The sequence below is a fragment of the Coptis chinensis genome, chromosome 3, assembly GCF_015680905.1.
Source record: "Coptis chinensis isolate HL-2020 chromosome 3, ASM1568090v1, whole genome shotgun sequence".
NCBI lineage: Eukaryota > Viridiplantae > Streptophyta > Magnoliopsida > Ranunculales > Ranunculaceae > Coptis > Coptis chinensis.
The window spans coordinates 80911256-80927042 of NC_141458.1; the positions used below are offsets into that span (position 1 = coordinate 80911256).

The 15787-nt window shown below is 36.8% G+C and overlaps 1 protein-coding gene and 1 non-coding gene across 2 annotated transcripts; one reads left to right on the top strand and one right to left on the bottom strand.

Annotated features, from left to right (window-relative positions):
- Positions 1–2258: 2258 nt before the first annotated feature.
- On the top strand, positions 2259–2398 carry LOC147511051 (U12 minor spliceosomal RNA). Its single transcript, XR_015219614.1, has one exon. It is a non-coding gene; the product is annotated as a U12 minor spliceosomal RNA (small nuclear RNA).
- Positions 2399–4871: 2473 nt separating this feature from the next.
- On the bottom strand, positions 4872–11499 carry HSP91 (heat shock protein 91). The gene is made up of 10 exons (XM_086602887.1): positions 11361–11499; positions 10059–11234; positions 9719–9946; positions 9497–9592; positions 9199–9405; positions 7696–7890; positions 7451–7597; positions 7215–7364; positions 7003–7133; positions 4872–5484 (listed from the first exon to the last, which is right to left on the bottom strand). The coding sequence occupies exons 2-10, from the start codon at positions 11226–11228 to the stop codon at positions 5265–5267; spliced, it is 2544 nt and encodes an 847-aa protein (XP_086459013.1). The 5' UTR covers positions 11229–11234; positions 11361–11499; the 3' UTR covers positions 4872–5264.
- Positions 11500–15787: the final 4288 nt, after the last annotated feature.

Genomic DNA, 15787 nt, shown 5'->3' on the forward strand with positions numbered 1-15787 from the left:
CTCCGATACCACGTTATTTATGCTAGGAGATACATATGGTGGTTAGCTTGTTAGGTTAAAGGGATTGAGTGTGTAGAAGAAGAAGAAGAAGAAGAAGGATGGAGGCACAAAGAAGGTAGGGTTTAGAGTATATCTTACTCTAACCTACAATATATATATTTATACTAGAGATGGAATAACCAAAATAGCAACAAACTAAATAAGGTACGGTCTCACACTTATAGAATGTGTGAGACCGACACTACATACTTCAACACCCCCTTTCAAGCTGAAGCATAAATATCGCTCATGCCTAGCTTGTTACCAATATAACTTCGACCGATCCGAATCATCGGTTTGGTGAAGATATCGACTAACCCGATCTCGAGAAGCCACATAAGGAGTACTTATCTCCTTTGTTTCAACCTTATGCCTGACATAATGACAATCTACCTCTACGTGCTTAGTTCTCTCATGAAATACTGGATTAGAAGCGATATGAATGGTTGTCTGATTGTCACAATGAAGAGGGATTGGTAGTTGTACCTCGAAACCTAACTCATGTAGCAGATTACGAATCCACATTAACTCACCACTTATAAAATGTGTGATACCGACACTACATACTTCAACACACAGTAATTTTACATGCATATAGAAGTGCCTGCAAAATGTTAACATTAAAGACTTTTAAAAGTTTATGGTAATGTAAGACAGCACTGCATGTGGTGGTCACCCTCAGACCATAATCTCTAGAGAGCCTATTTCCTTAATGCCTGATTTAATTAGAATGATTTTAATTTTCTGAGTATAGGAATTGGGAGCTTCTAGCTCCATGGCAAGGTTCAAAGATTGATGTACCCTCAAAGTTCATTGTTGGTGATAAAGACATTGGGTTTCAATCATATGGTACAAAAATCTACGTAGAGGGAGAAGTTTTCAAGAGGCGTGTACCTAACCTGGAGGTTGCAATCATCACTGGCGGCCACCATTTTATCCAACAAGAGAAAGCATACCAAGTCACAAATGAAATTGTGTCTTTCATAAGAAAATTTCCTAGTGATGAATAACATGTGATGTTCTAGTCGTATGGGGTAATGCTCGATTAACACTGTAGAGAAAAAAAATGTTTTATCATTCTGGTGTGAAGGGCGCGACATGCAGTCCATTTACACTTGGGCAAAGCGCGACCCGCGCTCATACTTTTGGTGACTTACAGGCTCTTGGTAAATACTGCTCTCAACTTTTGCCTAGTCGAGAGGCGACCAGCCCCACCCTATTTCAAAGACGAATTTGCCCTTTTTCGAAAGTTTTCTCCAATTGTTGTGAATATAACACTGTGGAAACAACGTTACTCACTACAATAGATCAATCATACTACACAAGGATCGATCCTTCTTACTAGACAAGACTTCAACACCCTCCAAAGTAATCCCAACACTGCTCAATATCAAATAACAAGTATCTAAAGTAAAACAATTAATGTAAAAGAAGAACAAATCACAAGACGAGATATATCATGGTTCGGCAATTTGCCTACTTCCACACTGTGAGTTCCAAGCTTTACTAAATGTCTGGAGTAACAGATTACAAGTCTCTCAATTCACTCACAAAGAATGAACACTCAACTCACAAAGAATTGCTCACTTATAATCTCTCTCTTTCTTTGTTTTGGAAAAGTTAGGTTTCTATAGAAAAAACCTATATTTATACTATTTCAGAAAACTTCCGAAAAAAGACAAATTCGTGCTGAAATAGGGTGGAGCGCGGGTCGCGCTGAAGTGCCTGTAAGTCACCAAAGGTATAAGCACGGGTCGCACCTTGCCCAAGTGTAAATAGAGCGCGGGTCGCGCCCTTCACACCTGAATGAGAAAACATCTTTTTTCTCTACAAACACATTAGCCAGATTCATCACTCCTTTTTAAAATCTGCATCCAGAATAAGTATATGGACAGTTATTTACAGTTTTTGAATAAATGTACTGCGTGTGCGGATTTACTGACAAACAATTATAAATATGTTCATATAAGACGTTTTTCCAGGTTTTCCCTTAAAGTGATAACTTGGAATATCAAGTATAACCAGTCGACAGTCGTTGAGTTAGTTCTTTTCCTTGCTATGCTATCATGCTTCAGTACAGCTATAGTCTCACCCGTTCTTTGTTTCTTCTAATTGAGTAGATAACCCTCTCCTATATGTGACATTAACTTAATTTACTTTCGGAAATGGAGGCCATTTTGAAACAACTTATATATTTCAAGTTTGAGCCACTGAGAAAATTGCCTTAAACTAATGAGTAAGGAAAACAACGCAAGCGGTTTAACCTGTTACCACTCTGCGCATTAATTTTTGAAGGGGTTATAGGCTGACCAAGTGTTGATGCTGCTTACTTTGCAGAACTCGCTTGAGTGGGCCTCCTGTAACCTACACCAAACTCAGTTAAAATTCTAAGAAAGAATTATTAAAGTTAGGAGTGTTGTCTTTCAGCTCGACTTGATCTGTTGGATTAGGCAGTTTTGCCATCTGGTATTTTGGAATTTGCATGGCTCAAAGTGGATTCGAATGAAGTGTTGGGTTTGTGTTCTAATATGATGATAAGGGAACGTCTCACCAATAGTGTGGAATTCTTCCTTTGATGCAAAGCTATTTCTGAAGGTGTGCTATCTTCGCCTTGAGAAAATTCCGAAGGATCTTGTTTTTCCGTGTAACAATGTAATTCAGGCCAAATCATGAATATTGTGATAGAAATAACATGTATACAATGCCTCTCCTAGATGAAAGTGGTGTAATGATTAGTGGAGGATGCAAGTGGTGTAATGTATCCGAGATTTTAAATACTGTAGATCTTGTAACTACGATATTCCAATATATATTTACTGTTGTGCTGTTTTCAAGAACATGATTTGAATAATTCATGAAGCATTGAAGCTATTACAGAACTACTAAAAATTTGGCGTACTGTCCCACTTACCTCAAATATACCATAAAAATCTGTAGTGATTCATAATTTAAGAGCCAACATAATTTTTACACCAACAAAGAGCCAATACCGAAGAAAATAGTAATATGCAAGAAGAAACATGATGCTGCAGTGGACTAAGGATCAGGACCAGGGAATTGCAGAGAAGGGAGTACTTGCCCTGATCATCCTTCAAGAGATATGGGAGACAAAGAATAAAGTGAAGTTCGAAAGCTTGGCCAAAAATAGAGAAAGTGTGTTAAGGAGGACAGCTGCCCAGTGGTCTAGGGCCCTCAAGGCCTTTGAAGGCTGACAGGAAGTTGGGAATCAGAATTCCCAATCAAAAAACTTTTTAACAAAAAATAACTGGATATGTAATGATTTATTTCCTAAAACTGAATTGGGAACCATTCTAATAAAGTTTGATGCTGCCTATCTCAGGGAAACTGGAGGTACGGCAGCAGGTGCTATTGCTTGGGACAATGAAGGCCGTATAAAAGGGGAAGCCACTAGAAGATACATAAGTAGATGCAGAGATGGTAGTTATGGAAGTGACAGCAAAACTAGCTAGAAGAACAGGAGAGAGCTCCTTTTGTTTGAGGGTGATTGTAAATTGGTAATTCAAAATGTACAAAACACTCTAGAGCACAACTCCCACACATGACGGTTAGAACCTATTAAGTTTATGATTGAAAGCTTATGTAGGCTTTTTGACTTTTGTAAGTTTAAGTGGATTAGCAGGATGTATAACAAAGAGGCACATGAACTGCTCAATGAGCTATCCATGACCAAGATGTGAGTCTCTTGCCGAAACACTTGTTGGATTGTAGTATGATTCCCCTTATGTTTTGATATATAAAATATGTTTTTGTTAGCGGATAAAAAAAAGAAAAGAAACATGATTAGTATCTACATACGTATATTCCAATTGAGCCAACAAAGAAATTGATTAGAACTCAGTACTAGCGGATGAATTCTGAGAATACACTCTTCAGCCGGTCCGAACTTATTAGTGAAGTACTTTAAAGTCTTAACAGAAGTAACCTTTTATTATCATTATGTAAATTCTTTCAGTATTTACTAAGAGTCCGAATTTGTGGACAGACAGGACAAACAACACATTTCTATTGGTTAAATCCATTTTTGGCAGTTTTTTTGGGCAGCCACTCCACCAATCAGAAGCTGAGGACTTATATCTACTAATATTTTCCAGGCATTCAATTCCACTCTGAAAAATGAACTACCTGGTGATGAGGAAAGAAAGACCAGATTATATAATAGAGGTCTGGGGAGGCAAGTGTACATTCTGAAATGTATTTACCGGTTCTAATTGTTCAAAACATGGCCCAAAATATCACCGAGATATCCGATATCTCGCCGATATATCTCGGTAAATTGATACACCGATATCGATATTTCCGATATACATCCACCGAATATTGAATTCTTTTTTTCCGAGATATATCGGAATTTCCAATATGAAAATTTATATCACCGATATTTTCAATATTTTTGAGATAATCAATATATATCAATTGACTTTTTGACCAATTGTTAATAACTTAATATTGAAATTTTCAAAATATCCGAGATATCCGAAATATATCAGCAAGATATCCGATATTTTAGAAACTTTGGACTGGTCACAAAAAAACCGAAATATCCGATATATCTCGGTTTTTGGGTACACCGATATATTAACCGATATCGAAATTTTGGGCCTTCGTTCAAAAGACAGTTGCTAACAGAATATTGAGACTGCTGCTGTGAACAGTACAGAAGAAAATATTCACGAGTAGCAAACACCTCTTATAACGTTGTACCTACAGACTCACCAGAAAGTGACCAATTCACTACCAAATGATTGAATTGTTACACCGGTTTATCCGTTGAAATTGCCGATGAAATTTTCAACTGCAAACACACAACTCCACACTACAACTTTCATCATCATCTTTATAAAAGATATTTACCACATTACGTCCACAGCACACGTCAACAGAATTTCCAAAACTTATAGAAAGGAGGGAAAAATGCAAAACTCACAGGGCTGAAAGGAAACCATTGAGAATACGATCGTCAGTAAAAACCAAGACACAACAAAGTTCTCTTCAAAACCCCTTTTGAAAACTGGATTCTAGAGATTTCACCTAATAACATAACTAATCCAATCATCTGACATAGAGGATAATACACATCCAAGACTCGCATCACCTATAACAGCAACCAACCCATTCACGTCTCACTCTGGAGTAATTGAGACCTGGCCGGACCAAAAACATTCGATGAATGGCTAAAAATAACTTGTAACTATGTTTTAAACAACTTAAACCGGACTTGGGGCAGCCCCAGCCTTGTCTGTGTCCATGGGCTCCGCTGCAGCAGTAGGTGCTTCATTGTTGCCTTCAACGTCAACAGGGTTCTCATTATTGCCACCTTCAGCACCCTGAGGTTGGGCTGAAGGGCTTTGTGGTGATTGTGGAGTCTCAGTAGGAGGGGTCTGAGGCTTGGCTGGCTTAGCTTTAGTCATGATAGGCCTGCAAAACCTGTTCAAACACATACCAACTATTTAAACACCTCAAATGTTACACTGCAACTTATCACTAGGAGAATCACAAATCACCCATATGAGAGTATGGCAACTAATAGAATCCTAATTCTTAATTTGAATCAAAAGAGACAAATCAAAACACCTATCAATACTTGATAATCCAATGAATTATGACCGATTACATCACCAGATTCTTACTTTCTAGCTGAACAAGAACAAACAAATTATTAAAATCCTCACTTTCTACCAACAAACACAGACCTATCTGTGTTGCATGGGTACGGGTACGAGTGTCGGGTTTGGACACGGGTACGGCGATTTGGACACGGCGAGGTCTGAAAATCAAGACACAGAGACACGGCTAATATTCTAATTTAATATTATATTTTATTAAAACATAAATTATTTTAAATAGAAAAATATATATATATATATTTTTTTGATAAAGCCCATTAGCCATTTAAAACAGTTTTTGCTAAGTTTAAATCTTGGATATAACCATTCCAAAAAAGCCCAAGTCCACATTGCTTATTAAAAGCCCCATTTAATCCTATCTTATTAAAAGAGCCCAAGCCCACATCACTTATTAAAAGCCCCATTTAATCCTATATTATTAAAAGAGCCCAAGCCCACATAACTTATTAAAAGCCCTATATATATATATATATATATATATATATATATATATATATATATATATATATATATATATATATATTTTTTTTTTTTTTTTTTTTTTTTTTTTTTTTTTTTTGATAAAGCCCATTAGCCATTTAAAACAGTTTTTGCTAAGTTTAAATCTTGGATATAACCATTCCAAAAAAGCCCAAGTCCACATTGCTTATTAAAAGCCCCATTTAATCCTATCTTATTAAAAGAGCCCAAGCCCACATCACTTATTAAAAGCCCACTTCTTAATTGTCTTAAACAAACCCTAGATCTGGGTTGAAGCCGCTGCCATGGAAGAAAAGATGGCGCACAGCCGACACCACTCAACGAATTCTCGGGTCAGTCTACTCCATTTCTCGCTTTCTCCTTCTTTCTTAATCTTCCTTCTTTCTTAAATCTTCTTTTTTTTTTCTTTTGAAACTGAGAATAGATTCAAATGGTGAATCTGTGTCGCGTTGGTGTCGACACGACACGGGACACGCTGGAATAATAGGCATACCCATGCAACACATAGACCTATTCAACATGTTCTGAGATTTCTTTGCCCAGAAAGAATATTGAAACAGTAAAGTAACGAGTACACATTAAAACTTCAAGTATTTTGAGTAAAGACTTATAAAAAGCTTTGGTAAACAGTAGCTCCAACAGATACCCGAACAAACTTTCACAAATAGCCAAAAAAAAGTAGCTTAAAACCACCTATGACCTCGGGTGAAAAATCGGGGGAGGTGGAAGTGCATAATACAACTAGCTAGAACACCACAGGGAACAAACAAAATACCTGACAAATAATACCATACCTATCAAATGGTAGAATTTATATACATAATCAATAACATCATACCTGTCAAGTGTCTCTGCTTTCCTCTTCACTTCAGATGTCAACACCGCTGGGGTGGCATACTTTGGCAAAGAGTCTTGTTGTTGCTGCTTCTCTCTCAACCATGCCTCTGCCTCTCCACATTCATTTACAACCTACCACAACAATTTCACAATAAACTTAGCTATATTATTGATTAATAGATCCAACAAGTAAAAAACTCCTTTTTACATTACCTTCTGCTTCTCAGCCGTGTCAATGTGATCGAACTTGAGGTCATTGGACAAGGCCGCCTCCCTGTAACTCTTAATGCAGTAAGCAAGTTGATCTATAGCAGGTACCCGGTCAGAGTACTCCTTGTACCGCTCCTCAATGGGATCACCTTGCTGCAATTGCATTCCAAAAGTTATATTCACGGTACATCACAAAACTACATGAATCAGTAATCCAATAACTAACTATCAACAATTACCTTCTTCAACTCCTCAAGCTTAGCAATATAAACCCCTTTTGTTTCATCCTCGCCGTCTTCATACAACCAATCTTCTACCTCCTGAAGTTTGGCAGTTAAATCTTCTCTCTCCGGTGCAGTGACAAAGTCCTGGTATTTGTCGTAAAGCTAGATATACAAGGAGCAAGAACAAAGGAAAATAGCGTCAAATTAAAAGGCGGTGTAATCTTGTAAACTTTGCAACCTGGAAGTGTTCCGTTACATACCTTGTTCCGCATTTCATAGACATAGGCTTCCACAGCATTCTTCTTGTCTTTTGTTTCTTCCATGACCCTGTCTTGTAGGGCCATCTCAAACTCCTTCTCTACAGCTTTCTGCAGATCAACTGCTGCCATTCCTCCATACACCAACTCAGAAACTGGAACATTAGTTTTTTTCACCTTCCGTTTTGGAGCCTCAACCTACAAGACCAAAACAAGAGAACGTCAGAATCAAACAACAGACCGCTAAAGCCTTTCTCAAAAAATATTTGCCAACTTGATTACAACATCCAGGTAGAGAATACACTACAACTACACCAACTTCACAATCTCCGTAAATTCTGGATAACCCAACTCAATGCAAATGCAAACAAGCTCATAGACAATACATTCACAACACAGCAACCAGAGGCACGCGGGCAATGAGACATAAAAGAAAAAACAATTTTGGGACGAAACACTGAGAGCCAATTGCTTTTGAGATAATTAGGTTGCTAGAGCCAAGTTTCATGTAAGAAGATATAAATTCCTCCTCAAATCAAGGATAAAAGTTAAGTACAGTTATAAAATGAAGTATTCAAAAAGCAGGTCTGGGGGGCTCAAAATAACAGATTGAAAGGTCTGAAAACCAGCTTATGCCTCCAACAATTTTGACCATTACCGCACTTCCCAAATTCTAAAGCAATTTTGACCATTACCTTTCACATGTAAAACTCTAGGAACCCAGGTTCAAATCCACAACAAAATCCAGTACGGATTTGATAATGGGTAGAGAAAACGTACGTAGTAAATAGAGCTGCCACAAGCCACTAAAACACAGTTGGTTCTCACAACAAGTAACAACACTTCGTGTTCTTGTTTAAAGGACAATAAGCATGGACCAAAATTGAACTTAAAAACAGAAGGCCAGAGGCTAGAGCAAATGCTGTTCCAAAGTAATAAACAAAAAACCTACTTCCTGAAGCAAGACTACTAATTTCTCTCAGAAACACCGCTGTCCAATCCGGAGGGATGTATACCTAAGTATACTGTATACATAGGGAGGGGAGAAGGGGCACAATTTGTTTGCCCGAACTTCATCTACATCAGACTACATTCAGCTTCGCTGAAATTACTACATAATGAGTATCCCGTTATAATTTGATACCTTAGCTCCATTCCAAAAAACAGAAGCACTTTGACATGAGTTACATTATCTTTTTCGCTTACTCATTGCTGGAAAGGATTTAATCGACATAGATTGCCGTTTAGGAGTATTGTCTGTAAATTCATTTAGACACAGACGAGGTAAAGCAATAAAATCTACTCATGGAAGGAGGCCACATTAAAAATCCAAGGTACGTATTAAAAAACCCACTACTGAATTTTATATCTGTAAACAACAATAATAACCTAACACACGAAGAAGCTCAAGTTGCAATGCGCGTCTATACCATCAACCAACAAAAGAACTATTATCATCACTCATACGTACAAGTACAACAAAAAGAAGGGTGAGTTACAGGATACCTTAGCATCTGTTTCCATCTGCACAGGCTTGTCTCCAGATTCAGCAGCACCATTTTCAACTCCGGAAGCATCTCCAGCACTCTTAGAGTCTTCCATGCTTACATCACGTTCGCCGGTTTCAACAGGAGCCACTTCACTTGGAGTCTCATCAGTATCCATCTTCATTGGCTCCTTCATGACTGGTGCCTCGACTTCCTCTTCCATAAGCTAAAGCAAGACAAAATGTACTCATTAATGAAAAATTATGTTTTCATCTATGCAAAAGCCCAATAAAATAAGTGACAATAATAATACTTACTGTGGCAGACTCAATAGCTACAATCCCGTGTAGGTTCAGCTTAACTTTCACTTTTAGTTTAGCTCGTTCATCTTTTGTTGATTGGAATGGACCAATCTGTTCAGAAACATAAATGGTAGAAGTGTTCAGTGAAAATTATATAAGCAAAATAGTCCATTGAAACCAGTACAGGAAATCAGACAACGCTACATAGTAAAATCATTTCGAACCCAAAAAATTTACCGTGTAAGTGCTGATCTTTGGAGGAACTTGCAAACCCCCCGCGTCAGCATATATCACATCAACTGTAAAAGTTGATGATCTGTAAAATGTTAGAGACTTTGTGCTAGGAATGATATTTCCCTTGGGGAAGACAACAGTGCTTTGTGGTTGATCTGCTGCTCCATTCTGGGAATCAGATGCAGTCCCTTTCCAGGACAAGGCAATCGAGAAGGGGAAGCTCTCATTGACCTTAAACAGAAAAGTAAGACGGTTAAACCAATAACATCCTAAAATGAATAACAGTAGATACCCTTAAAGTACAATAACTAAGAATTACAAAAAAAAAAAAAATTTCAAGTACCTGAAACTCTCTAACTTTAAATGTGGGACTGAGTATAGCGCATTGAAGAGCACAACCCCGGGCAACACACTCACTGGCATTCATAGTCCGCCTCGGTTCCTTCCCAAAAACTTCGGTCAAAATCCTAATGATAGCAGGAACACGTGAACCTGAACCAACCACCTCAACTGAATGTATATTCTCCACTGTCAGCCCAGCATCTGCGATAGCCTTCTCCAAAGGAACCTTCACACGCTCCAGAATAGGAATGCTTATATTCTCAAACTCATCCCTCTTGATGAAACCCCTCACATCTTTCTCATCCATCAAGCACTCGATATTCAAAGGAGCCTCTGGATTTGCACTCAACATTTTCTTCAACTTCTCACAAGCAGCTCTGAGTCTAAGACAAGCTCGAGCATTCTGGTTGACATCAATCTTATACTCACCCTTAAACTTCCCCACAAAATGCTGGAACAACACTTCATCAAAATCCCTACCACCAAGATTTGAATCAAAAGAATGAGCCAAAACCTTCAACTGCCCTTTCTTAAACCCAGCAATACAAACCTGCATACTAGCATGCCCAACATCAACAAATGCAACATTCACCTGATCATTCTCCGGTAAATCAGTCTTATAAATCCCATACGCCAAAGCAGTAGCCGTAGTCTCATGAAACAACCTCAAAGGATGCAAACCAGCAATAGTAGCCGCATCCATAACCACCCTCCTCTGTAAATCCGTAAAATAAACAGGAATCCCAATAACACAATCCACAACAGCAGTATTCAAATTCTTCTCAGCAATCCCCTTCAAATCCGATAACACCATACCCAAAACTTGAGTCGGCGTAAAAGTCCTATTCTCACCCAAATACCTAACACCAATCAAAGGAAACCCATCTGGCCCTTCCGTAACAGTAAACGGTAACGACTTAATATCCCGTTGCAACTCAGGATCATTAAATCTTTTCCCAATCAACCTCTTGATTTGAGAAATAGAGTTTTTAGGATTCATCATAGTAGAAGCAGCACCAGCTGTCCCAATAAAACGTTGCTTATCACCAAAACAAACAATAGCTGGTGTTTCACGTTTCGATTCATCGTTTAATACTACATCTATTCCTCTTTGTCTTGCTACTCCCACAATCCCACTCTCGTTTCCTAAATCAATTCCCACTACACTCATGTTTGCCTACATAATAAATAAATAAATCAAATTAATTTCATCACAATAAATCTAAATAATAACAGATCTAAAAAGGTTAAACAGTTATAATGTATGTACATGTAATATAAGATTTGTAGATTAATAGCGCACCTTAAGATCTACGAAAATTTGTTTTGTTTTTGCTCTGGTCTCTTTTTTGGAGAGAGAGGAACAAATAAAAACGACACAAGTAAGTTTTTTGGATGGTCGTGTTTTCTAGAAAAATCGAATTAGGGTTGAGGTAGATTGTTTTTAGACGGTTGAGATTTTATAGATTGTGGTGAGATGTGAGATTCGAGGTTGATGTGTGGTGGGGATTTAACAATGAGGGCTAGGTTGGTAATTTTGAGGGTTTTTACGTCTAGAGATTCTAGAAAGATCTGTAGGTAAAATGTGTAATTATGATTGTTTTGGTGAGTGGAGAGGTTTCTTTGACTCATTTTACGCGTGGCTTTTTCTTCTGTCGACTCTGTTACAGCTGGCGGATTCCAAACGTCTGGGAACGGAATGACTCTTTTTCAGGCCCAATGGATTCTTTTTCAGGCCCAATTTTCATTTCTTTGCAATCGGCTTCTTCGTTATTTTTGTTTTCTTCTTAGTTATTTTTGTTTTCTTCTTAGTGAAAACTAGCATCTTTGTACGTGTCTCCACCACGTTAACAATCTCCTATTTTATTTTATTTTTCATTAATTTATGGACGTGAAACTACCATTTTATCCCTACAAAAAGACAAAATAAAACAAATAAAACAAAAAATAGCATGAGCTGTAATATTCGTGTTTGGCAAGGGGCAAAATTGGAAAAAAAAATTAATGGCGTGATGAATTTACTGTTGAAGCCCTCGTTTTCTTTAAAGAAGTTAGATGTACTGGGGCGTGAGCGCAGCGAGAAGGTAAAGGTTTGAGAAAAATCCTAAAGGACAGGGAGAATTGTGAGGTAGAGTTCCCGTGAGAGAAGTAGGGAAAAAAAAAATCAATTGGAGAATAAGGGGTTAGACAGGCATTCTTTATTATGCTACCATGTGTACATATTTTTCACCCCCTTGACACAAGTGTGGTATGTAAGCTTGTTTATCTAAGAATCTATGTGGTTTCCTTGATATTTGGGATTTGAAATGAACAAAATACAAGTTTTACTGACTTAGTGATGAAGATTACAAGATCGCTCTGTTTCTCCCTCTTTCTCTTTGGTTTACAATGTTTTTTTTGGAAATAATGAATCATCTATTTCTTGGATCAGTCTTTATATAGTCTTTCCAAATAGTTTTACCCTAATTATTTGGTGACCGCGTGTACATTCTTCTTCTTCTTTGCGTGTACATTCTTCTTCTTCTTTCCTTACTTCCCACTCATACATGCAATATTTCAATTATAGAGAAATATCGACATTTAAAGAAACATTAGGGATGAAATATCAGATACGATATTTGCCCACGACAACGAACTTGCTATGCTCACATAATATAATAGAAATTATGAGATGTTTTCTTTTCTTTTTTGACATTTTGTTTTGGTTTTTTCTTAGAGGTTGTTGATCTTTAAAGTCTCTAAATGTGCTCACTCTCTGAATTTGCCCACCTCTGAAAACCTCTAAATGCATAGTTTTGTATGTTGCAAGAATGTTTGTTTTGTATGTTAAATGAACCTCAAAATCAAATTCGAGTTTAGCCAATTTTAAGACAATTAAACTATTAGGAGACAATTTTAAGCATTAAGAGACAACTTTGCTTCAACTATCCAACAATAAACGAGGTGTGAGGTTATAAAAATGATGCAGGCTATAATAGTTGTGAAAGTGTTGATGAATATTATGATTACATTTCTACAAATAGTGATTGCTCAGATAATGAGGTAGATAAGGATATTGTTCCAATTGTGGTGGATGAAGAAATTAAAATTTTGGAAGAAGAAATACTATAAGGTATTGAGTTGGGTAATGTTGTCAAGCTAAATAGAAACATTTATGAGGCAAAGGAGATGGCAAAGGTTGCAGACCCAGTGGTGGAAGAGTTTGGGATATGTGAGTTGGAGCCTATGATGTCCTGGCCTACTATTGAGGTTTGTAGGGAGTTCTTCCAAACAATGACAATCAAGCATAAGTTTAGTACCAGGCAAGTGAGAAATGACAGACTTAGACTTGAGTTGAAGTGTAAAGTTCCTGACTGTGGCTATAATAGCTAGTGTTACTAGAAAAGATAATCACACATTCATCCTCAGGAGTTTTAATGATGAACATATATGTCAAACATATGAGAAGAACCTAAACACACTGGCTAGAGCACCATGGGTTGCTAAAGCACTTATAGAAAAAAATGAGAGACCATCCTAATTACATGCCAAAAGATATAATCAAGGAGATGTTTTAACAATTTGGAATTAACATATCCTACTGGACTGTTTGGAATACTATAATACAAATGCTTAAAGCAATCCATGAAAATTATGAGGATGGTTACAAACTAGTCTCATAAATGCGTAGGCAAATTATGATAAGAAACCCAGGTAGCATTGCCAAACATTTTGTGAACCAAGACAGTTATAATTTCATTGGTGTTCTAGTTGCATGCATTAAAGGCATCACTAGATGGGTGGAGGAATGGGTGTATGCCAATAGTTGGTCTTGATGGTTGTTTTCTCAAAGGCAAGCATGGAGGGTGTTGTTTGACAGCTATATGACTTGATGCCATTAATAGAATTTTCCTTCTTGGTATCTACATATGCAAAACAGATAACAAGGATACATGGAGACAATTTTTATGTCAAATGAAATCACATTTAGACATGCATAAGGACAAACTAACATTCATTAGTGACAGACATAAGGGATTATTAGCTAGTGTAGCTGAGTACTTTCCATCCCTGTTAGCAATTCGGGATACGGCAAAAATTCGGTACGGGAATAATTCGAGAATTATTCGGTGATTCAAAAAAACGGTACGGTCAAATATTCTGTCAAAAATTAGCAATACGACAATTATGCGGTGTTTAATTAATACGCGTTTTAAACGTTTGGTTGCAAAAATTCGGAAGTCAAAAATTCGTGATATTATGTTAGTAAATATTAATAATAGTTGTCATTCTTTACAACATAACAAACATATCTAAACAATTTAGCTACAAAAACATTAAAACCAATTAAATGATCCACATAGGTACCTTCATTTATTTGTTCTTGGATTGAAATTACCGTTCAAATTTCAAAATACACACACACCATGACATGACAATTTAAATATTATCCAAAAAGTATAAAAGCAAAGCTTTTGGATTAATTTATCACTAAAAATGTAAGAGTGAGGAACTTAAAGTAAGAGTGAGGCATAAAATATATAAAAAATAACAAAAATGCAACCGAATTTTCATTCATTTTTTTTTTTTTTTTTTTTGTCGAAAAATTCGGCAAAAATTTGTATTATTCGTTTCAAGGCAAAAAATCGTGAATTATTGCGAATCTTTCAAACATTCGGAAGTATTATACATTTTGCCCTTCAAATATTTGATTCGCGAATAATTCGGCGAATTTGCTAACAAGACTTTCCATACTCAAATCACAGGTACATGCTCTTTACAGATGTATTGTTTTCTTAATACATGTTTTATATAATTAATCTTGACATATATATGTTGTTAAGTTTGACTGATTGGTGCATATGTTGTTGTAGATACTGCTTCAGACACATGTACCAGAACTTTAAAAAAACTTTACGTGGTGAGTTGTGAGAGAATCTGGTATAGGCCGGGGAGCAACATAGGCATACAAGGTACAAGAATTTACAAGGATATTGGGTGTCATTAACAAAACTAATATAAAAGCTTTGGATTGGTTGGATAAGGAGCCGAGTTGTTAGGCTAAGGAACACTTTGATTGGATAGCAAAGTGTGATCAATTGACAGACAATTTTAGTGAGTATTTCAATTCATGGATACTTCACACCAGAGATAAACCCTGTGTGCGCTTTATTGACCAATATAACCTAGATTTATTGAATTTGATGTATACCAGAAGAAAGCTTTCTATAGAGTTACTTGAGGGTGATGTTGTTCCAAACGTGTTGTTCATGATAAAGAAAATGGAGATGGTGTACAATTGGTATGAGGCAAGGGTTGTAAGCAAGTGATATTGAATATTTAGCAGTGAATATATACCGAGAAAGGGTGTAACACCGTCCAACTTGATATAACCTAGCTGGCCACTCCAAGATATATTAAGCTGGAAAGCACTCGCTCAATTGAGTGTCTACAATTGCCTGAACAATCAAGCAAACGATGTACATATAATGGAATCAAAACAATAACCTAAGACACGTACAATAACATAATAGATTTAAAACAAAGTATACATTTATAAATAACAAAAGACACTATTGTCTTCCATATAATACATGACTACAACTCTAGCAAAACGTTTACCAACCCAAACCACATTTACACAAAAAATAACTATAGACAACCCCTAATCTACAACTTCAACACTTTTGGGACTCACGACACTCCGTCATCCATTTATAGCAAATTTCCCTGAAAAAGAAATTAAACAAC